This window comes from Carlito syrichta, unplaced genomic scaffold, assembly GCF_000164805.1.
Source record: "Carlito syrichta isolate Samal-C Ts95f unplaced genomic scaffold, Tarsius_syrichta-2.0.1 Scaffold304601, whole genome shotgun sequence".
NCBI lineage: Eukaryota > Metazoa > Chordata > Mammalia > Primates > Tarsiidae > Carlito > Carlito syrichta.
In genome coordinates, this window is record NW_007248697.1 from 1,199,259 (window position 1) to 1,226,112 (window position 26,854).

Here is a 26,854-nt window from a genome sequence, read left to right on the forward strand (position 1 = left end):
CATCTCTACAATAAATAAAAAAAAAATTAGCCAGGCGTGGTAGTGTGCGCCTGTAGTTCCAGCTACTTGGAAGGCTGAGGCAGAAGGACTGCTGGAGCCCAGCAGGTCGAGGCTGCGGTGGCCAGGAGTGGCCACTGCACTCCAGGCTGGGCGACAGAGTGAGACTCCAACTCAAAAAAAACAAAAACAAAAACCCCCTAACTACTCCCCCTCCTCTACCTTGCCTTCCAATTTGGCATTGTGTTTACAATTGATTTTTTACTGCAATTTAAAAACTGAATCTAATTTTGGTGCCAGTGTGTGTCTCTGTGCCTGTAAGTGTGTGAATGAATTTACACAGCAGCATACATGGAGAAGGTGGCTATTTTTGTGAATCCAGAACCGGGCAAGCTTAAGCAGGACTTAAAAAGTGAGAATTACATTTCCTTCTCTGCGGCTCCCGGGGGTATCAGTATGTACTTAGGCCGAAGAGTTAACCAATAAATTGAGAAGCCTTTTAAAATATGCTGCTAAAGTCATGCGTTTACTTGCTCTATACCAGGGACAGAGGAAAGAAAAAAAAAAAGGCTCGACATGCTAAGCCGTCTTACCAGGTGCATGGCAGAGCTCCGAGGCGGGTGTGGCTCGATAAGCAACTGAGATGGCGTCTGTCCAAAGTTCTGTATCTGTGCCTCCAGGGCCTGAAGGGGAGAGGGGGAATGTCATAATCAATATGCCAAAGAGGGAGGCTGACACACTCTTTGACAATGCAAGTGTATCCCAAGTCAGCCATGAAACAAGTCCAGAAAATTCACTGGGTGCTCTTTTCTCAGGGTGCAGAATCATCCAGGTGTTAGTATTTTGGAGACAAGCTTTGCTTCTCCTTCCAAACATGCCTCAGTTAACCAAATGACTATTCTGATTTCCAGAAGCTGGGGTTAAATGTGAAAAAGCTAACCTGTGAATACACGCATGCAGCTAAAGACCAAATAACACTTTCACAGCAAATACAACACAGATACCTTAATAAAGTCCTCTGTAAGAAGGAAAGTGTGGGGGTCTCTAATAAAATAAGCTTCTGGAATCTTCATGAGAAAAAAGAATGAGACATAACATCCAGCAAAGACACAAAATAAAATTCAGAAAAATCACACATTCCAATCAATTCAGAGAGCAATCAGCAGAAAGAACACTAAGACTTTTGTAGAATAATTAAATATGGCAAAATTTTTATTATGAAAATATATGTTAGCTTGCTATGTTATGTTAAGATGAATTTTGGAATATTACTTATAAGGTATAAATTCATTTCTTGCAAATAATTTTTTCTGAAATTTTAGGGAAAATGTGCCCAAAAAGGAAAAATAATTTGGGGGGTAACCTGAGCTATACAGTATTTCATTAAAACCTGTGTAGATGGAAATATTAATACAATTTTATGGCTTTCATGAATAAAAATATTTTAGACCTCGAACTGTCTGGACTATACAACCTTTCTTATGTGTGTCAAGGAGATAATCTTAATAAGAGACTTAAATATTTCTTTTATACACAAATTCTATAGGCAAAATATTTCCATATATTAAAGCTAGACTAAAGAAATATATTTCTGAAATATTCTAAGTATGTAATTTAAGTCAACAGGAGAAGCACAATATTTACTATGATCATTACTCTGTTACCACACTAATTTTTTTCCCTAAAATTGTGGGCAATTTGATTGCACATAAAAGTGAAATACGAAAATCACTACTGGGTGCTTGGTGGAGTGCAGGTAAGTTGGTAGATACTCTTGACACAGCACTGCCACTGATCACATCGCTATCTATAATTCTTATTTATAAAGTACTTAAATTTAACAATCTGTCCTCCTAGACTGCATTTCAAGAAAATGTTTATCAATAAAAATGTGAACTCTAAAATTTATTAGCAGTATTAAACACAAATGCATCATTATCTGCCATATTTTAGCAATTGCATAAATGGGGCTTTGGTTCTTTTATTTGCAGAAGCAGTGGGATGAATTATTAAATCTCTGTAAGTGCGGTCCAATTTTAATGTATACACTTATTTGCATGGTATCCACTCATATGCAAAGTGTGACTAATGAAAATGTATTCACATACACAACACCATACTTTGTCTCCAAGATTTATGAGTCTAAAAGAATAAAGAGGCCATTTCTGGTTAGGCTCACATTATGAACGACAAACTCTTAAGAATTATTTGGGGGTAAAAAGGTGGTAGTTTGATTGTTAAAGCTGCCCTGGTTAGCAAATGAACAGCTCAAGTCTTTCTAGCAATAGATACTATTGCCTGTGTTTCTACTCTTCCAGAAAAAGGACCCAAGTGGGAGTGAGGAGCTAGGGGTGCAATTAAACATATTTTAATCTTTAGATCAGTGCCTTACACTTAGTAGGTAACCCTCAATGACTTACTGAGGGAATGAATCAGCAAACATGCTTGCTTCACTCTTTTGTTTCTGAAATAAAAGTATTAGAATTACATTACAAAATGTTATGAAATCTAATTCCTAGACATCTGTTCGGTTTTCTTTAGTGGGTTTTGCCTCTGATCCTTTTTGGAGTGCAGAATACACATGCATATTTGTCTACAATGGCTCCCAAATGGCACCAGGATAAAGATTAAGCTGTGGCAAATCTTACCCTTTCATTAAGACAGCTGGTTCCCTGCATTTAACATGTACTCCTTTGAGACTATTCCAAAGTCCTCTTTCTTGTGACACTTCATGTGCATCCATGACCCAATTGATCTTATTCCAATAGTTATCTTTTCGCTATCTTGTACTCCTGCCTTCCAGGAGTCCTTGCCTTCTGATTTTGAAATGTAGTCTCTACAATCTTGAAAAAGCATGCTTTCTTAAGTTCCAGTTCTTATCATCTGAATGAGAAGTGAGCACCTACTACCTTCCTTGACCTCTCCTTTGTTGTATTTTCTGTCCCTCCCCACCTTCAGGAAGTCATCAATGACTTTCCTGTCAGGCACGGAGGTCCTGTGCATGGGAGAGTGGCCCCGTGACATGCAGGACCCATTCTGCAACCCATGGATTGTTAAGTGAAGTAGCTGCTCTGAGAGCTACTCCCTGTGCAGGACAAAATTCTCCCCTGATGCTCACCGTGGATTTGCATCCTTTGCTTCCCAGACTTCCTAAGCCATAATGAATGCCCTGCATATTCTCACAGCACATCTTCCCTATATTATGGAACTTAATACACAATTACTCATGTATGTCTGTTTACCCAGACTGTGAATCTCTGCAGGTCAGAGTTGTGACTTTGTCCTAACAGAGGTTCCAGGCATATTTGTTAAATATAGAATTGGGGTAACAGTAGAGCATTTGTGCAAACCGAAAAATAGTCTGGAAGAAAAAAAGCACGGTAGTGGAGGAAACTTCATGGTTCTTTACTTTTACAAGTCACTACCACAAAAACAATTAATACACATTTGATGACCATGTACTCTATGCCAAGAGATACGAAGTCTGACACCCACTGCCCTCAGGAAGCTTGTAGCCCCCAGATAAAAAGATGGGTGTCTCAGTGCACACAACGGGGAGATGAGGAGAAAGGGTATGGCAGAGACAAGTACAGCATGCTTCAGGAGCCAGGACAAGATGGTGGGAAAGGGGAGCAGGGCTCTTAGGAAAGGGACATCCAGAGAAAGGACATGGGCTGAGATCGGAAGGTTAAGCAGGAATTAGGCAAAACATGAAGAGACTTTCTGCCACATAGAAATTTTCCCTTAAACATTTCCAAACATATCAGGTATAAAATAAACTTACTCGAGTTAATTAAAAATGGATTCTTGCTACTATTAGAAATAGCATTTAAAAACATTCGATGTATTTCTAACTCACTATTGTTCTGAGTAGGTCAGAGGGATTTCATGCTAGCTTTATGTATTCATATAACATATATTTATTCAGCACCTATTCTATACCTAATCCCATTCTACATATTTATGATACCATCAAACAAAACAGAAAAAGATTCCTGCTCTCACAGAGCTTACATCCAGCCAAAGGTCACACACTGGCATCCTGGGGCTAGCTCCAGCTTACAGACATGGCTTCTAATTGAGCTAACATTTACAGATCAGGACATTTCATGCAATAAACTGGATCTGGCTTCTCTCAAAAAATTAGCAGATCTGGCAAAACCACATCAGCATTCCTGCACAGCTGCCTTTTTGTGATGCCCATCACTCACGTGACCTGAGCACTGCTGCCTGGCCTGTGTCACTTGTTTATTCCCTGTCTGGCTCCTGTAGGCTTTGGGGTTCATGAATCCTTTAAAAATATAACAACAATGTTCATTTGTATTACATGAAATCCATCATTTTATGCATCCGTTATTCTTTCCAGTGGACAAAGAATGAACGAATATTGCATATGTGAGCTCATAAGTATGTGTAATGTATGTTGCAAAAGACTAAAACTTTGGAAATAAGTCTGTAAATCTAACTTCACTGAATTTTATACATGATTAAGAAGTAAAAGATGCTGCCAATTAAAGAATGATACACCATTGATTAACTGTAAAAGACATCATAATTTGGAGTGTTGAGATAAGAAAATGATGTGCATCTTAGAATCAACAAATTACAGAGATTGTTTCCATATAAAAAAGAACATTATCATGATTCTTAGATATTTCATACAAAGCAAGCATGGGTAAAAGGTTTGAGCCACTAGATTTTTCAAAAGTATGACTGTCAAAACCTTTGATGTTTTACAAATTTGGAAGACCACACACCCATTGGGAGACAATCTTTTGGTGGGATAACATGAGAGTATGAATTGACTCATAGACTTATTTCTTAGGCCTTTGTAATCCAGAGTTGGGTAATTGGGACTTAAGCTTCTAATGTGCACCCATTTTTATTTATTTATTCACATTTACTATTTTTTAAAGGTTTAAGTAGACAAAGTGCATGCAGTATACAAACCTTAAGCGTATAGCTTCATGAATGTGTGTGTGTGCGTGTGTGTATGCGTGCATGTGTGGGTGTATACTCTTTCCCCTCTTACAACCAAACCCCCGACCTACAGAAGCCTTTGGAATAAACCAGGAGCTCTGTATCTTGGTCCAGTGGTTTCATGAGAACACACACGTTTAGGTGACACTGTGCCCCTTTCCTGCCGATTCTTCCCATTCCCCACTCCATGTCAAGTTAATCACTATTTTGGTGTTTATCACCACTGATAATTTCTCTACTCTTGAATTTTTTTATTTTTATTTTTGAGTCATAGTTCACTGTCAACCAGGCTGGAGTGCAGTGGCACAATCATGGCTCACTCCAGCCTCGACCTTCTGGACTCAGGCAATCCTTCCGTCTCAGCTCTCCGAATAGCTGGGACTACAGGCACATGCCACCATGCTTGGCTAATTGTTTTTTTTTGGTAGAGAGAGGTCTTACTATGTTGTCTAGGCTGGTCTTGAACTCCTGGGCTCAAGCAGTCCTCACGCCTCTGCCTCCCACAGTCTGGCATTACAACTTTTAGTCTTTTGTTGGTGAATGCAGTCCAATATTATCTTTCAGATGAAATGCCAACAGGTCTACAGTGCCATGAGAGACTGTGTGAGGGAGCTAATAAGAATAATGTGGGCTCTCCAAGGATCCATTTCCCTTAGTCTGCACACGCTTTTAATTTGCTTTACAATAAATAAATCACTACTGGTTATGCTACCCACAATGCAAGATGCTGGACTATGTCCAAATACCAATTAATCTACTAAACATTTTCAGAAAGTTCAAGAAAAAAGTAGTAAAAGTAATTGCTTGAGGCTGGACACAGCTCCTCACGCCTGTAATCTCAGTACTTTGGGAGGCCGGGGCAGGAGGACTGCTTGAGCCCAGGAATCTGAGACCAGCCTGGGCAATATAGCAAGACCTTATCTATACAAAAATAAAACAGTTCACTGGGCATGGTTGTGCTTGCCTGTAGTCCCAGCTACTCTGGAGGCTGACGCAGAAGGATTGCCTGAGCCCAGGAGGCTGAAGCTGCAGTGAGCCATGACCTTGCCATTGTGCAACCCTGGTCAACAGAGTAAAACCCTGACTCAAAAAAAAAGAGTTGCTTGGGAACACAGAAAATGATTTTCAAAAATTTTCCTTAGCATTGTTTTTATCTCAAAGTATAGCTCTTATTTACAATACTTTTATTTTATTTTTATGGCTAAAAGTATTCTTTTTTAAATCAGAAAATACAAATTTGACACAAAATATACATGCAATTGATATCATCTTCCTATTCCACTTCCAATTCTACCAATACCAAATACAAAAAAAAAAAAAAAAAAGTGGAACTTTAAGAAGAAGTCTGGAATGATAAAAGGAAAGGTTACTTACTGGCAGACTGTATTTTAACTGATAAGCTTTTGTTTCTTTGTTTATTGTTGTAATAAAATAAAATCATATAAAGCATTACTTTTTAATGCTGGAAAATCAGGAGCAAAATAAATCAAGTAAATAATGTCTGCACTTTGTTATTGCTTGCTTTATACACATTAAAATATATAAAAAATTAAAATGCTATTTTATATTCAAGCACTCCTAATTTTTCACAGGAACCACAAAATAGAAGAACCAGTATTTTTCCTAATGTTTTAACAATTAAATGCATTAAGGCTAACTCTATTCCAGAAAAATTATTACAATATTAAGCAAGTATTTGGTAATTCAGGTCAAGAGGAACTGCATTAGCTTTAATTAATTGGTAGGTTGTGTTAGGGAAGAGATTCTGACTTGTTCTTGGTTTCATTCTTTTAGTTTCATTCTTTTCATTCTTAGCAACATGAAGAAGAGACATAACGTCCTGCTGATTCCTCTTGCCTCCTTGGAATGTTGAATTATAAGATATTATTATCACTGACTTAACAAACGAATGTGAAAAATAAGCACCATTTCCTCTCCATAAAAAATGTTCCATCCAGAATATTTTCTCTTTAAATCAGGTCACTGCCACCAGTGAGAGGCTCAGTCAATTTTTCTACTTAAAATAAGTGTAAGTCTACTCAGGCAGGAAGATTGCAGGCATTTTAATGCAGCTGGTTGTGGCTGACCTGCCTGGGTGCCTTACGTAAGCCTGCTTCACCCAGAGAAGTGAGCAGTCTGGGATGGGGGAGTTGGATGTCTCCGGTGGCCCAGGAACATGTGTCTCTGCAGCCCTGCCCTCCATTGCTCTCTGCCTTCCCACCGGGCTCAGCAATGACACAGATCAGGACAGGAGACTGGGGTCAAGGCTTGGCCCCTCTCTGCAGGTCCCAGCTTGGCAATCCCCGGGCAGCCTCGCTCTTCCCAAAGCTTTTGTTGAGCGGGTACCTCTCTTGCCAGATTCTGGTCATGGCTCTCTCTCCTTGTCCCTAAGGTCTAGGGGTGGTAACCCCTAGATGCTTCACTTTCCTTGTTGATCAACTTCATGCTGTCCACACTTTTGTAAATAAGATTGTTATTAAACCTCTTCATTATCCTTTCTTCTTAAAAAAATTAATTGTGGTAAAATATAAATAAGATTTACCATCTTAACCTCTTTTAAGAGTACAGTTCAGTGGTGTTAACGTTCACATTGCTGTGTAACCAGTCTCCAGAACTCTTCACCTTCCAGAACTAAAGTTCTATACCTATTAAATAAAAGTGCTTCACTCTTCCCTTCCCCCATCCCTGGCAGCCAGTGCTGTACTTTGTTTCCCTATGAATTTAACTAGTCAAGATACCTCATGTAAGTGGAATCATACAGTATTTGTTTTTGTATACTGTATGATTCACTTAGCATTAATATCTCCAAGATTCACCCATGTTGTAGCTTGTGCCAGAATTTCCTTCATTGTATAGATCACATTTTGTTCATCCATTTATCTGTCAATGGACACTTGGGTTGCCTTTCCCTTTTGACTACTGTGAAAAATGCTACTATGAATGTAGGTATACAAATATGTCTTTGAAACCCTTCTTACAATTCTTTTGAATCCATACTCAGAAGTGGAATTGCTGAGTCATATGGTAATTCTATTTTTAACTTCTGAAGGGTCACCATACTGTTTTCCATAGCAGCTATTATGCCAACTATACTATTTTTTTTTCCCACCAACAGCGCAAAAAAATTATATTTACATCCTCACCAACACATTATTGTTATTATTATTAACAGTAGCTAAGCTAATGGGTGTGAAGTGGTTTCTCACTATGGCTTTGACTTATATTTCCCTAATGATCAGTGACGTTGAACATCTTTTCACGCACTTGTTGGCCATTTTGCACATCATCTCTGGAGCCTTCATTATTCCTTTAGGTGCTCGAAAGGGTAATGTGATGAGATCTTGGCTGATACAAATAGGAGTGGTATTCATGTCTAATAAATGTGAGAAGTGTTGGTTATCTTTCGCCTAATTTTTGGGTAGAACTGACCAAAGTAAGATAATATCAAAGCAAGAGGCACTTTTATTGAAGATTTGGAATATTTTAGAGACAAACACCATCATAAGCTTCTTAGGAACGGCTGTGGAGTCTCTCTACAATCTATACTTGTTAATACTCAAGAAGAGAACTGAAGTACTCTTTTCTAGATGATTTAGAGATTGATCTACTTGCAAGCAAGGGTTTTAGTTGATGATCTCTTAAGGAGTCTTCTCGGTTTTTGGCTCTTTGTTCACTTTTGGGTTGGTCATTACATAGTACACCCAGAAATGCTTAGCTACATGTGAAAAGAATCAGCACACCATCCCTTGCCACATTCTCCCTGGCTGAATATGTTTACACAAAGTAACCTCTATGCTGACTAACTCAGGAGATAGAAGAGATGGAAGAAAAGAAGCTGAGGGGGGTGGTGGCGAAGAAGGAGGAATGAGAGACAAGTAGTAGTCCAGGAGGCAACCTTTGTACGTCCACTTAGAGTGTCTACTCATGGGAAACAAAAATAACAAAAGCCAAAATAGATTTGCTGGTCATGTGGAGTGACATTGAGATGAAGGTTCATCAGGTGCTGGCACAAATATTTCAAAAATGAAGCCACATACTTTTAATAAACTAGATTCAGATTAACAATATTATAGCACATACTCAGCAGAACAAAATATTCTTCTTTGTTTTGTGACATAAATAGGAAACAATAATTTAGGTGTACTATATTAAGACTTCAGATAGCTTTAAATAGCCTCATTATCAATATGTTTAAAACCTTTAAAAATGAGTTCTAAGCATCTAACTGAAATGCTTAGGTACTTAGATTGAGTAATATCTGCTTCAACAAATTGAAGCATGCAATATGTTTTGAATAACTGTTAATTTATGCTGAGGTAACAACTGTGTAATACAACTGAAATCTGTGTTAAAGAAGATAAGAAAATCCCTCCCAGCTATTTCTATTACAAACAGCAGGCTGCAATTTTCACCCTTCTTCCCTTGAGTAAAATATGACTTTAGATGCTTGTGAAAGCATTTGCTGTTGATTTCTGAAAATCAATAATTAGCACTTCTCAACACCAAACAATAAAAATAACACAAAGAGGAGAAAAAGAGCACATCTCACGTAAATGACACACATCTGACTTTGACTAGCTGCATTACTGGTGCTTTTTTAGTGAACGACTGATGGACTGAGAAAAAGAGCACATCTCACGTAAATGACACACATCTGACTTTGACTAGCTGCATTATTGGTGTTTTTTAGTGAACGAGCGAAGGACTGTAGTCATTACAGGAGAAAAGATAAACCTAAATTAAAGATTTAGTCACTAATCAAAATCAAATGTGTGTCATTAATTTCCTTGAGACTAATTTCTATACTGAAGCTTTCTTCATCAAGCCTTTCTTCATTAAGGCCTGTTGCTGCAGTGAACCCATACCCTTATTCGTTTTAGGAATCATAATATTGTTCTTGCTCCCAAAATGACCCTTTAGTTTTAAAGAACACCGTGCATATATTTTCACTTCAGTTATTAAAACATAAGGATTTTCTATTTTAATTTGGCTTTTGAATTTGTTACAGTTTTCAGCTCAGTAAAACTTCCAGTAATTATAGTGGGAAAATTAGGATGGTTTTAAGAAATCCTTATCAGCCATTTTGTTGATTATTTGCTGCAATCACGTCTCAGAATAACTGCCCAGGACAATGCCTTGAATATGCCCCACCTGAATATGCCCGTATGAAGACAATTAGACATCATGGCAGTTGTCAATGGACAACCTTGTGCTACAATTCACTCAGGCAGATCCAGCGGGTGGTGCTGAGATCCCTGTCACAGCAAAGAAAGAGTCAGAAATGAGGGGAAGAAAAGCTGAGGGACAGTGAATTCACAGAAAGAATCAGCAATGCTCGTGGAGGTTGTCAATGTGGCCACTACAAATACCTTCATCTACATAATTAGGACGAAAAGTGCGTTAAATTTTTTCTTGATAAATTTTATGAGTGCATCTCCTCAGGACCTAGCCAACGTGGCAGCTATTTTGGTTAAAGACACATCTGTCTTCTTGGTTCTTGACAGCCCTATCATGTCAGTTCTCCACACTAGCAAGGCACATTTCAGCAAGAAACTAAAGTAAAAACTGAAGGGATCTAGTCTATTTCCTATGGGCATATTTTTACCATAGCAGATCCAAAGGGATGCTTTGTTATTCCTGTCAGATTGAAGATGAAAATAGAAGAAAATGTAATCTAAGACCAAGAAATATCAGTAACAGAAAATGAGCCTAAAAACACTCCATTTTTAGGGCTGCTGGTTGTGTTAACATATACTTTTTTAGCATGTCCAGCGTAAATAGATAAATACATATGCATCTATAAATACATAAATATTGCACAGCCCATGTGTTTAATGGCTCCCAGCAGAAAAGGTTTTTATGATAGGCTCTTGTGCAGACCTCTCACTGTCAAAGAGAAGCCATTTCAATCACTTTTCAGCTTGGCGATGTCAACCACAGGTATGATGAGAAGTATTATGACAAGCTCAGAACTTAGTGTCTCGTTAATAACTTGTCTGGTGTGAGTTTGCAGCTTCTGTTGAAATATTGACTTCAGTTTGTTCTCTTGCCGAACACGTGCAAGTTTAATGCCAGTGGCATAGTTACTCTGACTCAATCGACAACAGAAACGAAAAACTAATGACACTAAAATGAAAAATTTAAAATATGAATAATAAAGCATAAAGATACTAATATTAATTTAGATCAAGAGTAAAGAGTACTGCAGGCTAATAAGTGTGCGGCAATTATGCTACCTTCATAACATTTTGGAGACAGAGCCGAAAAGAAATTTTAAAAACACAATTATTTCTTTTGACCAAATAATAAAAACACAAAATAATGAATGTTATTTATTGCTAACATAGATATTTTGATTAAATTGATGATTTTGGTATCACATATAGAGAAATAAATGATTAAAACAAAAGTTCTTCTAAGATACTTTATTTAATTATGCCTTTAGGTAAATAAATAATCAATGTCCATGTAATGTTTTTCAATTTAAAAAGCATTTTTACATATTTTTTTCTTCTATGAGTTGGGTATCATTTGTGCCATCATTTTTTTACGTGAGAAGACATAGGGACATATAAGTTAAGTGACTGACTTAATGTCACTCAAATGGTAATGCGGCTGAAACAAGCCTACAGCCTGATGCCTGTCTTTCCATTTTCACTGCCTGTGGCCCACCACATCATCACACACTGAGGCACACAGGCTTGAATAATTGTCTATAATCGTAAGTGTGATTATTGTTTAAAACAATTTTACAGGTATTTTCATTCATCATAAAAGTACAGTAAAAAAACTTGTGGCATTCATTTGATTAATAACATTTACTAACCAATGACTAGCCACAGCATAATCCCACAGTGATTTTGAACTCTCAAAGACTGACAAAATTATGTTTTTCTGAGAAGTGATTAGATCAAACAGTCCACAAAATGGCTAAGTTTTTCTGAAAATCATCGTAATTTTTCCTTTTTGGTTACTGAAAGTTTCACTGAATTGAAAGCTTTCATAAATTCAAAAACATATATTAAATAGTTTGAATTAGTGAAATGAAAATACACATTAGGCTTTCTTTAAAATTTTAAGAATCATTTTGGAAGAAGAATATCCATCCCTAAAATGCATAAGTTTTAGTGTATATTCTGTTATTTTTAAGTTCCTAGAAAATAATGGGACGAAAAAGCCCTGACTCAAGAGCATCCTGGCTCTGACACTATATAGCTGGTGTCTTCGAAAAAACTTAATAGGAGTGTTAGGCTAGGTTAATGGATTTTAATTGAGAATATATATGAAATTCCTGGAATGATTTTTTTTTTTTTTCAAAATAAACCTGCTTGAAGCCTCTCCCTGAATACTCTGATATGCCCATGTAATGGGGAGACGTACAGTGGATGGTAGATGGGTACAGCATGTGTATTTAAAAATAGTACAAGGGGTGGGGGTACAGATGAAATGGACTAAACTTTTCAAACTGGGTGATAGATACTTAAGGGTTCCTTATACCATGGGGGGTGGGGAGGAAGTGCTTTCCAAATGATTCTAACACACCATTAGGAGAGCAGTGCTTTTTAAACTTTAATGTTGCAAACAAGTTACCTGGGGAGTCTCACTGAATGCAGGTTCTGATTTAGTAGGATGGGGAAACCTGACAGTCTGAAGTTCCCCCATGTTCCCAGGTGATGCTGAAACTGCTGGGCTGTAAACCAGATTTTCTTACCAAAGTGTAAGAAAACCATGGGTGGAGATGGTTACAACCAGAACACACTGTCTCCTAAGCAGGTCATAGGATGGAGCTTGTTGACCATCATTTAGTAAGTAAAAATATAAAGCAAATCACATAATTTGTGTCAATATGCAAAAATGGATAAGAAACAATATTCATTATTATGCTTGAAAAACACTGCTCAAAGGGTTCAGCTCATCTAGAAAAAAAAGAACTTGAAAGATTATGATGTCAGCCAAGACTTAAGACAATTTACATAATATCTATTATCCAACAGATCAAGTGTTTACACATTAAGAAGAGCTTTGTACCAGAACTATACTGTCATGTTTCTGCCCAGAGGCTGTCATGATAAAGTTTATTATCAATTACTGCTTTACAAGTATAAAATAAGTTAAGCCGTCATAATTTTCTCAGCCAGAGTTCCTAAACTGTCAAAGGATGTCAATTTTTAATCTGACATAGAGAAGAAGATTATCTGTTATTCTGACCTCTAATTTCTTGACATTTTAATGCCATAATTGCTGTGGTTAGTGCTGCTTCATGATTTCACCTGTCAAAGAAGAATGAATCAATAACCTTAAGCCATATCTCAAACTTTAGCAGTACCTTCAAAGTTCTAAGTTCAGGCAGATTGTAGAATTTTTTTTGTGACAAAGGAGACATATGTAGGTACTCACATATTTAATATTTATCTTTTAAAATAGTGTTTAACTTAAGCATGGAAAAAATCCATCTTCCTTAGGCTTGTTGGAGTTTAGTATAACTCTAATTAGCTTTTCTTTGGCTTTATCTATATGAAATATGCAGTATTTGTATTTTTAAAATACTAAGATAAACATTATCAAATAAAAGGAATAAAAGGGTTAATATTTGAAATCCTGCTTTTTCCAAGAGCCTGTGTCTGATCATTTAGGTGAGGATCAACTCTCTCAAGTCACAGCACAGTAGTGCAGACCCCCAGGAACTCAATACGGATTTTTTTTTTTTTTTTTTTTGAGTTGGAGTCTCACTCTGTCGCCCAGACTGGAGTGCAGTGGCCGCTCCCGGCCACCGCAGCCTCGACCTGCTGGGCTCCGGCGATCCTTCCGCCTCAGCCTTCCAAGTAGCCGGAATTACAGGCGCGCGCTACCACGTCCGGCTAATTTTTTGTAGAGATGAGGTCGTGCTGCCCAGGCGGGTCTCGAACCCGCAGGCTCAGGCAACCCACCCACCTCAGCCTCCCAAAGGCGCGGGATTACAGGCTGAGCCACCGAGCCCGGCACGGATGTTTTTAAAACATGAATTGTGCCTCCCAGATGGTCTACACATGGGGGTTACGCATAGCTAAGGACGCATACATGAATAAGCTGTAGCTCATTCCACTTCCTTCCAGGGTTCTCTCTTGCGACAGTAGATGCGAAGTGCTTTTATGCTGGAGAATACATGTTCTGTATTACTCCTCCTTTACAGAGAGAGCAATCGAAGGAAAATGAGGTTAAATAACTTGGCCATAGTTACCCAGCTCACAGGAGTCAGGAGGGTTTTCATCCTTTAGAGGGCACTGTTCTTCAATGTTAGTGCAGAACTTTTTTTTGTCGAAAAAAAGTTAGGTGCGAACTGGTTAACTGGCATTCACATTAAGAGGGATGTGTTCGGGGGATGATGGTGAGGAGTAGAGAGGGGAAATTAACTGATTTTCTTTGAAATCATTTAATCTGCTGTTTATAGACCAGACTAAATGGCCCCCTAGTGGTCACAAGGAGATTTGGCAGCTTTCAAAGCAATCTTGAGTCCACTCAGGTCCACAGACAGGGTCAGGGTAAAACACTCCTGTGGGTGGGTGCTGAAGCCTATCTACGCTGGCTGGGGGAAAGAAGGCCAAAGTGCTCCAGGTATGCACAGCTGGTTTCGAAGAACTGACAGTTATTGGGTTGGGAGATAGAGATGGGGTTTGGGCAGAAAGGGCATACACATCACAGTCGCTTTCATGGAATCTCAGTATCTGGCAATTACAAACTCAGAATGAGAATGCTGGAAGAGGCAGAGTCCTTAGCCAAGGCACCCTAGCGTCTGACAGTCTTCACCACCATGAGATCACAAACGCATGACACAATACATTGTTCAGACGACCTATGTAATAAGCAAACATATGCTGGGATCATCCTTACTCAACAACAATAAAAAATTAAATTATATTTTCATGTAATGTTTCATTAGGAAACACTGTCCCACTGTTGGACAATTGGGCCTACCTACATTTGGTTTTTTTCACTGTCCAACGCAATGATGTAATATTTTGTAGAAACAGGTATTTTTATAAGATTCAAGTAACAAACACCAGATCCATGGGAATAAAGTCTCAAATCTAATTCAATTTTATTTTTCGCTTTTCTTCTTTACTTTCATAAATATGAAAAATCTATTTTTCTGTACATTTTAATGGTTCCTTACACTTTCATTATGTAGAAGATGCTTAATAGAGAGTTTTATTTTGCCCCACAGAATTAACCTGCAACTTTTTTATAAGAAGATAATTTTATTATGATGGATAAAAATGTATAATAAAATACCCAGGAGGAAACATGTCTATGATACTTACATGTCAAAAAATACTTTGGAGTTAATCTTGGAATATAAGGATAAATTATTCCAACTATTATTTTTTCTTGACTCTGAAAGACACTGGTTCTAAAAGAAGAATTTAGTTCATAAGGAATTTATAGAACTGGCACGTGGTAAGAAAAGATACATAGTTAAGAGAACAGTTAACCTCTGAATTATCTCCTACCAAATAATCTGATTACAGTTTATACACAACTGGGGATACTAAGTTGGGCAAGTGTAGTGGTGTCTTGAGAAAATCCCTTATTTCACCAACTGATTCCACATTCCCTACTCTCTCATTCATTCATCCTGGCTCTATACTTTTCTCGGCTTCAGGCAATAATTTTATTTCCTTGTGCATACAATATGGCCCACTATTGCCCCTAATAACAGGCTTGCAATGTGTTCTCAGAATATTTAGCCCTAAGGGTCCCAATCGATGATCACGAGGCTCTGCCCTTCCCTTTCTTCTTCTCTGCTTGGAGCCGTCCAAGTAGAGTCATTTTTGCTTTATAGCAGTATACAAGAAATAAATTTGTGGATGCAAACTCTTTTAGTACAGCTTCATTTCTCAAATCCACAAGTTTTCCGCCTCTCAAACAAAAAATTAAAGAAAATTTAAAAAGCATTCCACTGCCTGAAAATGCAGAAATGATTGCATGGTTTGCATATGGCAGATGGCAGCTATCTGATAGAATGGAAGACTGGAATGCAGCTTCCTTGCAGCCACACTTAGGTAGCAGCTGTTGCATCTTCACTCTTTCCACCTCTCTGAAATCGTTCCGTGCAATGTGGAGGGAATTTAAATGATATTTTACATGAATGTTTTCACCGAAAATACTACACACATATTATAGTACATAACTTTCAACTTTTGGCATAAACATTTCAGGTTGAGAACATATGGGAAGAAAACAGTATAACTGCATCTATTTCATTGATCTATTTTGTTGAGTATTCTGTCTAGAAGGTGGCGATTTTGTTTTTATTTTTAAGTATACCCACACTGGCAGATTATTTCAATGTGAACTATTCATATTCAAATATTCAACTAGGTTTCATTTATTAATAACACACATAAAACATTCAACCTTTCCTGAAGAAAAATAAAATGGAGCAATGTAAGTGGATTAACAATGTCTGCTATTCCAAAAGGAGCAACATGCTGGCCTCATTATTTGCTTTTGACATACATTCATTTTTCCACATTTGTCAAGAACTTGAAATCTGTGTCTTGTAAAAAGTTATGTTGAAAGGAAATCTAAACAGAAAGAGATGAAAAGCCAAATGTGTGTTTGAGAGATGACAGCAATTTCTGGAATAATATAGGACTTAACACCTACCTCCCTGAGCACAGGGTCAGTGATGCTATCCAGGTTCACAGAGCCTTCATAGGTCAAGTAGTGGAAGACGTTCAGGGCACGAACAGCTTCCGGTCCTCGTTGCTTGTAGCCAAAGATAAGGTCGATCCACTGGTGGAGTTGGCAAGAAACAAATTCACTTTCCAGGGCCTGAAAGAGTCACAGAAGACATTAAAGACCATTCAAACTCAAAAGCTCCATATCTTTTTTTCCATTTTACTTTGAAATCTTCCGTATAAACAAGAAGAATGTGCTCTTGATTCTAATTTGATCTGTATGTAACAGATCTTCAGCTCCTAGAAATGGCAAAATTCTACCTCTAATAAGACACAGACATTTTCTCTTAATAAAGTGCTAAACTTTCTCTTGGCTCCATTATGTCTACAACAAGAATTTTAATATAAAATAAACTTCTCACAGAAACAGACATATTTAAAAGAAAAGTAATTTAAAATACCTGTTTTAACGCCATTTTACAAGTTCATTCCTAGTTTTTTAACAGTGATTTGAAATGAAATAATTTCGTAAGAAACCTCAATATGCTTTATTTTCCTGCCCAGAGGCCTCCAGCTTACCTCTGAGACCACGAAGGACCGCCTTCCTTCTGCTATGAAGTAACTCAGCTATTACTCAGCGTGGGGCTCACTGGGCAATTGTGAGTGCAGACTGCTGAGAGTCAGTGACCAGAGTAAGCTCCTTTTTGTTTCCTGAGCCATCAGAAGCGTCCTAGAGGCTTCCTGACAGGTAGGTAGGGCGTCTTGCTCAGGTCCCTGAAATGAGCAGCGCTGGCCACGCCGCCCACCTACTGCCATCATTCATCATCAGCTTCTTACTGATTTAAAGAGGACGCTGACTTCAACAACAGGAACAGAAAGCTGTCCATCCAGCTTTCTACATTTCAGCTATGCACAGCCATATCAGACAATTTTCAAAATTACAGCTGTCACTAAAGATGTGAATAAAGTCATTCTCTGGCTTCACGTCCCTGATTCCTGAGGTGTTAAAACAGATTTGAAATTCACTTAATGAATTACCGATCTCGTAAATGAGCTCTCTGAAAACTGCATTTCATTTTACAAATATATAAACTATTCTGGATAATACTTTTCAACTTTTCCTGTGATCACGTTTAACAATCTATTCCTCTCACCTCCTTTCCTGATTTCTCCTTTAAAATTTTTGGATTTTATCTACACCAATTAGTGTAGATGTTTCTCATTCAGAAATGTAAACAATGAGATTTTATGAAAGGATAGAGTTTCTGTACTAAAACTAAACAGAATTTCTATACTCTATATCTCATTGATCTTGAAATAACAGTTCAGAGTAGAATACAGGAAATGAGACAGAAGAGGAGATGGTAAAAAATTCTATATTATATTTGTTATGTCTATAATATCGATTTGGTCAATTTGTATAAACGATTCTGTCAATTCAGTATAACTAGTCAGTTAAGAATAAAAGGCTAATTATTAACATTTTCAGTGCCTGGCACACTAAATGAAAGGATTAAAAATGAATAAATAGATGATCATTATTAAGTAGCTATTGCCCAAGTCTATTCATGAGGATTCAAAATAGTTGTAGAATCACATATATTACTTTCTCCTCTTTTTTTTTCTTAAGTAGGGGTCTTACTCTGTAGCCCAGGTTGGAGTGCAGTGGCACAATCTCTGCTCACCACAGCCTCAGACTCCAGGCTCAAGTGATCCTCCTATCTCAGCCTCCCAAGTAGCTGGGACCACAGGCATGTGGCACCATGCCAGCTAATTTTTTTTTTTTTTCGAGTAGGAGTCTCACTCTGTTGCCCAGGTTTAAGTGCAGTGGCATGCTCACTGCCATAGCAGCATCGACCTGCTGGGCTCAGGCAATCGTTTGGCCTCAGTCTTCCAAGTAGTCAGAACTACCGGCACACGCCACCATGCCTGGCTAATTATTTGAAGTATTGTAGAGTTGAGGTCTAACCAAGTTGCCTAGGCTGGTCTCGAACCCTAGACCCAGGCAATCCTCTCCCCTCCGCCTCTCTAAGTGCTGGGATTATGGGCGTGAGCGACACCCGGCCACGTATATTACTTAAAGGAAGATTTCACCAACACAATCAGCTAAGCAGCCACCATTTTATGAGACTGATGCGCTGCCTACTGCGCTAAGGAGGCACGCAGCGGCCGCCATTTTAAATGAATCTTACAATACCGCTACAGAAAGGATTGACTCACTTTATTATTACTCGGTTAGAATAAAAACCATTATTGACCAAGATGCCCAATGCAATCATGAGGGGGTGGGAATGATGGCTTTACACTAATTTGAGCTTTTAAAATGCATTTATTATCTCATCACCATCCCATTTTCATTTCTCTCCTCTTCCACAGGCAGAAACTGCGATGTGGTTATTGTTTCTCCTTTTTTTTTTTTTTTTTTTTAGTTGGAGTCTCACTCTGTCACCCAGACTGGAGTGCAGGGGCCGCTCCCGGCCACTGCAGCCTCGACCTGCTGGGCTCTGGCGATCCTTCCGCCTCAGCCTTCCAAGTAGCTGGAACTACAGGCGCGCGCTACCACACTGGGCTAATTTTTTGATTTATTGTAGAGACGAGGTCTCGCCAAGTTGCCCAGGCGGGTTTCGAACCCGCGGGCTCAGGCAATCCACTCACCTCAGCCTCCCAAAGCACAGGATTACAGGCTAAGCCACCGAGCCCGGCTTGTTGCTCCTTTTGTTTGCATGCACTCTTATACAATTTTACTCATTCTTTTGTGTATTTTTGATCTACACAAATGGCATAAGGTTACAGACCTCATTCTGTTCCTTATTTTTTCCACTCAGCATTGTTTCCAAGATCTGCTGGTGTCACTGTGTGCAGCTGGTCCACTGCTTCTCAGGGTTGCACAGAATTCCCCCAAAAGTGAGAGCCAGGTTGCCTCTAACTCCCTTTTTGGATCTCTGTGACAATTTATTCGGAAAATATAATCTGGAGTAGAACCAGGAGTGCATACACTCAATCTAAGCCATCAGTGCCCACCATGTTCAGAATGACTGCCCTGTCCTCACTCCCTCCAGCGATGCACAAAAGTTTCTATAAGTCCATATCCCCATGGACTCCTAGTGTTTTCCAGGTTTCTAATTGTGGGCAGTACAATAGGTACAAAATAATACCTTGTTGCTTTAATTTGTACTCCTCTAATTGCTAACAAATTTGACATCTTTTTAATATGCTTGCTAGTCTTCTGGGATTCTTGTGTAAATTTCCTGTTCACAGCCTTTGCCCATTTTTTTAAAAAATGGAGATTCCTGTCTTTATATTGTTAGTTTTCTTTCTCTCTCTTTTTTTTTTTTTTTTTTGAGTCAGAGTCTCACTCTGTCGCCCAGACTGGAGTGCAGTGGCTCGCTCACGACCACCCCAGTGTTGACCTGCTGGGCTCAGGTGATACTTCTGCCTCAGCCTTCCAAGTAGCTGGAACTACAGGCATGTGCTATCATGCCCAGCTAATTTTTTGATTATTGTAGAGACGAAGTCTCACCATGTTGCCCTGGCTGGTCTCGAACCCCTGAACTCAGGCTCCTCTTGCCTCGGTCTTCTAAAGTGCTGGGATGACAGGCTTGAGCCACTGTGCCTGGACATATTGTTAATTTTCAAGAGTAGTAGAGGGATACTGCCAGGTTGGGGGTGGGAGGACACAATATTAGTAGGGGTATCTAATCCCCAAACCGGCAAAGTGGGGACTGAAGGGAGGCCCAAACTTTACCTTTGCGATGACCACTTGTATACCTAATCCTGAATTGTACCCCACATCTTTAAAACAAAATATAAAAAAACTAAAAAAAAGATAACAGTTCCTTGCTAGTTTAAAACATTACAAATGCATTCTCTCTAATAGTATATGTCTATTAACTTGATCTATGTTATTTGTTGAACAGATATTCTTAATTTTGAGATATTCAAACAGTTTAAAAAAATGTTCACGTTTTGGGGTTTTACCTTGAAGTTACAAAGATAACTTCTTATATTTTGTTCAATTAGTTCTAAATTTATGGTTTTGCCTTTCACATTTTGGTCTTTAATCCATCTAGATCAACTTTCACTGATTTGTGATATTAGATAAGGGTCCAGTATTATTTTTGCTTATATAGTGAGTCAGCTTTTCCAATACCATTCATTAAACAAAAATTCCTTTCCTTAGTGATGTGTGATGTCATCTTTACTGTATGAATGTTTATTTGAAACAAAGATTTAAAGCTGCCATTATTTATAGTCATATGGTCACCTACCTAGAAGCAGCCCAGGTCCATCCATCCACCTGTCCATCTGTCTTCTCTCCCTCCCCGCCCCCCGCTTTTCTCCTGTGTATCTGTCTGTTATGTAGCTATCTAGATATGTGTCCAGGTTTCTACACTCTTTCTTTCTATTGTTGTCTTAATTTATTTAATTACCTTAATTTTTTATATATCTCAGTACTTGTAGAATTTATTTTTCTTTTCCAGGATTGACTATTCATGAACATTTATTCTTCCACATAATTTTTACAATTAGTGTATAGATACATCAAAATAATTTCATTGCAATTTCAATCAATTTATAAATTAATCTGGAAATACATTGGGTTTTACCATTCAAAGTCCCCAAATGTCTCTTTATCTAATGCAGATAATTTTTATTTGTTTTATTAGAGTTAAAAATGAAAATTTTCTCCATAAAAACGTTATCTGTAAAAATGCTCTTGGTTAAGTTTATTCCCAAATACTTCATAAATTTGGATATAATTGTAACGTTTTACAAATTCTATTTTATATTTGGTTATTAATGATGTAGAACAATGCTACTGATTTCTAGATGTTGACTGTGTTTCTGGCAACTCTTATTAGTTATACTTATACCTTTTTTACTTTTTCCTATAGAACTGTTCTCAGCCTTAAGAATTATGTAACACAGCAGTGGTGATAGGAAACATCCTTGTCTTTTTCCTGATCCTAAAGGTTAAACTCCACTTAGTTTAATACACACACACCACACACACACACACACTCTAGATACATTTAATACATGAATCATAATTTACTTAGAATTTTTGTATTTATAAGCACACATGAAATTTCTTCCCCTTAACATCTTTGGAATCAAGATTTTATTAGCCTCATAAAAAGAGTTGGATGGCTTTCCATGTTTCAGTTTTGGGGGAGCTTATAAAACTAAATGACAGAGGAACAATGAGGTTGGAGGTTAAAAAGACAAAGTCTTAAAGATTTTCAATCTCACTGTGCAGAAAGAAGATTCCGTTTAAAACAACGAAAAACTAACTCTGCTCCCAAATTGTACGCATATCTAAGAATGGAACATTAGTAATCATATAATTGAAATATAACAATCTACCTGAAGCCAAATCCTCACACTAAGACTCTTTACTATACTATAAACAGTATTGATCTGTTATTAAGTTCGTGATATCTACTTATTTTGTTCTTTCCAGAACTGTGTTTTCAAACCCATTTTGTACATTGAAACAAGATTTCAGTACAATACTTACATTGGAGAAGTATTAAGAAATACTTGATCACTAAGCTATTGTATTAGTGTTGTAATGGTCCTAATAGCTTTCTTTACCCTCTCTACTTGCATATCTAAAGGCGGAAGCAATTGCTTTAAGCCTAGATAAACCAATTCCCAATCCATAACCCTACCCTGGGGATCCAGGAGGAAGGAAATAAAGAGTGATATTTAAACCAGAGAGGATATCTCTTAGATGGATAATACTCCCCTAATTCTAATTTCTATTTTGTCCCATGAGTATTAGATGGTACAGAATTCTTTCTCTAGCTGGTTTGAGATAAAGCTTCTCTGAAACTTACAATAAGGGAAAGTAGGCTATTGAAATTCACTGTGAGGAATGAATATTCCTCCTGAACTTTTACATTTAAGAATATCGGATTCCTATCTCTTCTGCTAGACCAGAGCAGAAATATTGCCCATTCCTTTCTCTTATTACCTGAAAAAATGCTTTTGAGATTAAAACATTTTCTAAATGGAGTTGCATATATTCAAACAGATAATCAGAAAATGGTATTGCCACTTCTGCAGTGCCTAGGCCAGTGTGCCTTCATGATTAAGCTGAAATTGTAGCAATCACAACTTCGATTATTCAGTTGTTTTAAGTAGAGACAGCAGAGTTGTGTTCCATGTTCATTTTGAAGGCTTAAGCTCGTCCAGCACATGGTTGTTTGTTATGAGTGCTAACACACGACTGTCTCTGAGCCCTCAAGGGTCTCCACTTGGGTGACTACAACAGGCTTAGGCCTTCTTCTGTAACCCTATCCGTCTTACCCTCTGCTGGTGGGACTGCACCACATTCGCTGTTGCCACCCTCTCACATCTGCCATGTTCCTCCTAGTGTCACACATCCAGTGTGAACCCTACCTCACTCAGGCCTTGGAAAACTTGATCCCACCTTTCTTTACTGCTTCTCAGGACATCCTGACACATGTCCTTGGCTCCCTAGCACAGACACCTCACAGCCCCGGGCACATCGTAGGGACTGGAGCGACCTTGGAGCTTTTGTTAACTTTCTTAGCTTTCTTCTTAACTTTTCCCTAAGCTGAAAACACTGAATCCTCCTGTTTATTTCTCAAGTTGCATCATTCTTTTTACTCAAGTCCAGTGTTTGTCTCCTGAGTTCTTCAGCTTTTAGTTGTCTTTTTTTCCCTATGAATTTCTACAATACTTTTTTATCAGCATCCTCCTGTTACTTAATGTAGTAAGATAACACTTACAAATCTACCTGTGAAATAATTTTATATACAAGCTGTGAAGTGCTATACAAAGGAAAGGGATTATTATCAATTAGCACTTCATTGTTTAAAAAGTGTAATGGCTGGGAGTGGTGGCTCAAGCCTGTAATCCCAGCACTTGGGAGGCCAAGGCAGGAGGACTGCTTGAGCCTAGGAGTCTGAGATCAGCCTGGGCAGCATAGAAAAACCCAGTTTCTATTTTTAAAAAAAGAAAAAGAAAAAAGGAAAACAAAAGTATAACACTATATCCTCAGTTAGAACATAAGCCTTTTCAAGATAGGGGCTTTATCTAATCCTTATTTTGCATTTATCATAACTCTTAACCTATCAGTGAACAGCAAGTATTTAATAAATAGCTATAAGCTGATTAATTGAAGCAAATGGAAAAGATGTGATGGCCATAAGAGGAAAGAATGAAAGGAACGTCAGAAAGTGAGGGCAGGGCTAGGGAAGACATTCATTCGCTCAACAAATGCGGACTGGCCATCTGCCATGCACCAGGCACAATTCTCGATGGCAGGATTACAGCAGTGTACAAAAGAAATGGAAATCCCTGCTGGGGAGTGTACACTATAGTGGGAGGAGACCGACAAAACCAAGATAATCAGCAGATACAGAGTATGTCACAGGAGCGCAGGAAAGGAGCAAAGCAGGATGGGACCAAGGGCAGGTGTGGAGGGAGAGGGTGGCTGATTCGGAGGGGAGGCCAGGGAAGGTATTACTAAGTTTGCAACTTAGTGACTTTCCATTTGACTCAGGGGAAAAGGCCAAGTTAAGGACCCCAACGAAGAAACAGACTGTAAGGACATCTGGAAGAAGAGTACTTCTAGCAGAGGGGACAGTCATTCATTCAACACAGAGCACCTGTTATGTGCCAGGCAGCATCCTAGACCCTAGGAAACTGGGATAAACAAGACAAAATCTTTGCTCTCTGGGAGCACTTCTCATTGAAATGCAAATAAACAGAGAATGTTGTCAAATCGATCTCCAAATTACTGACCACCTACCCATGGTAGGCACCAGCCTTGGAAGACACAGATGCAAAAGCATTCCACGTCCTGAAAAAGACGAGTCTAGTGGGGGATAAGCATGCCGACTCTGGCTTTTCCTGCAGCTTAGAATTTCTGCCGCTGTTGACTACAGGCCCTTGGTACTCACCCCCTCATCCTGGCAGAATGGACCAACATGCAGTGGATCCAACCATCCGCCTATCCCCACTATGCACACTCATCTTGCATCCTTTGCCCGAGGGGAAGTTGCAGAGGGAGACTCTAGGCTTTAACTTTAAAATACACCCAGAATCCACTCACTTCTCACCATGACCCTCCAGTCCAAGCCACCGTCATTGCTCGACACTCCCAGCAGATCTCCCTGACTCTGTCCTTGTAGAATCTTTCCATTCATGACCAACGCTGCACCCAGAGTGATCCTTTCAAGTAGGAGGTAACATCATGTCACTCTTCTGCTCAAAACTATAGTGACTTTCCATTTGACTCAGGGGAAAAGGCCAAGTACTTACGATGGCCTTCAAGGCCCTGTCTGCTAGGACCCCATTCCTGCTCTGTGCTATTTTCCTCCTATGTGCCACTCGCTCACTCTGCCCTGGCCACTGGCCTCCATGCCAAGCACATCCCTGCCTCAGGGTCTTTGCTCCCGGGTCCTTCCGCCCACGACGTCTTTCCCCAAGACAGTCACTTGGCTCCCTCCCTCAGCAACCCCAGGTCTGGCTCCCACCTCCACTTCCCAGGGAGGCCATCGTGACCACCCTTCCCTGCGCTCTTGGTCCCCTTCTACTTCTATCCACCTGATCACTTGCGCATGCTAGATACTTCACTGATTTATTTACTGTCTGTTGTCTGTCTCCCCTTGATCAGAAGCAGGCTCCGAGAGGGCAGAGATCCTTGCACATGTGTAGAACAGCACGGGGGCCACTCAGCAGGCATCCGCTGAAGCAACGCTCTCCCTGCCAAGTGGGCTTGTGTGTCTACTTGTCTACTGCTCCTAACCAGAGCACAGCTCCCGAAGGCCTCTCGCCAAGCTACTCATCTTGTGACCCCAGGGCCCAGGATGGGGCGAAGGCCATGACCGGCTCTCAGTGACTGTGGAATCCAGGGAGGATGTCTCTCCTTCACTCTAGCTTTACTTAGAATAGGATCCATGTCCATTGTTCTTCGTATTTTCCATAATGCATTGCTCAGAGCTGGTTCTCAATGAAGATGTATGGAATGAACAAATCCTTAATTTGTAGGAGTCAAGAGCACACAGAAGTTCCAAGAGATATGGATGCCTTATTTGCGCCAGGCGTCAAGGCTAACAAGTGGGGCGGAGCAAACTCTCAAGAACAAGCGTTCCATCTCCATATGTGCAGGTGCTTCAAATTGCTGACAACTCCTCTTTTTCTTGGGTCGAGCTCTCCCTCTGTCGCCCAGGCTGGATCGCGGTGGCATGGTCACAGCTTACCTCAGCCTCAATCCCCTGGCTCAAGCAACCCTTCCACCTCAGCCTCCCAAGTAGCTGGGACTACAGTCATGCACCACCACATCTGGCTAATTTTTTGATTTCTGGCAGAGGCGAGGTCTCCCTATGTTGCTCAGGCTGGTCTTAAACTCCTGGGCTCAAGCAGTCCTCCCGCCTCGGTCTTGCAAAGTGGTGGAATTACAGGTGTGAGCCACCGTGTCTGGGGTCAAAATTATTTTTTAAGCAAGGGTCTTTTTTCCTCCAATAGAATATACACCAAAGGCAAGTTGTAACCTATCTCGGAAGAGGCTTTTTCTGTAAAATGTGAACATTTTGTAAAGAATGAAGCACACAGAGAGCAAAGCCTCAGTCTCCTCCACCTCTGTGTGCTGCACTCGCTCTGAGGCCGTGGATGTCTGCGTTGGCCCAGGCGCACCAAGAGTCTGCCGAGCAAGGGTGGGTGAGGTGACCAAGGCACACCGTGAAAGGCCTTTTTTTAAAACAAAATTTTAAAAGGACAGATTATGATTGATGAACCCGGCATTAGGGTAATGTTATCAGAGATCCTTTCTACTTCTGTCCTTTGTCCGGAGGTCAGATTATAATCATGTTAGAACTGAACACAGTGCTTTATTAATGTTTCATGAGTAAGTCAGTCATAATCAGCCTAGCCTTGTGTGGATAAATTAAACCAATCATTGATGTATAAACCCAGTGATTTTGGAATTTACTGAAATGTATGCTAAAACTATCTATATTACTTGTCCAGGTTTTTCTAGTGAGACCAAATTTTGTATTTCACAGCTCTTCAGTGAAATGCAATTCTTGGCACTGTATTTACAAAACATAAACAATTCCAACCAATTATATATGTTATCATCCATAACTTAAACAACAAAGTGCTGTTTCATTTTTAAAAATAAGAAAGGAAATTAGTTTGTAGACATGTAAAGGCTGCAACAAATGCATCAGGTACCTGTT

The 26,854-nt window shown here is 39.2% G+C and overlaps 1 protein-coding gene across 2 annotated transcripts in view; it reads right to left on the bottom strand.

Moving 5' to 3' along the window:
* Window positions 1-26,854, bottom strand: part of NBEA (neurobeachin) — a 234,495-nt gene that overhangs the window by 24,036 nt on the left and 183,605 nt on the right. For both annotated transcript variants that reach the window (XM_008060378.2, XM_021713545.1), the window contains 2 exons: window positions 16,624-16,791; window positions 591-680 (listed from right to left, as the gene is read on the bottom strand). In XM_008060378.2, coding sequence (XP_008058569.1) covers window positions 591-680; window positions 16,624-16,791 — 258 coding nt within the window. The remainder of the gene's footprint in view (window positions 1-590; window positions 681-16,623; window positions 16,792-26,854) is intronic.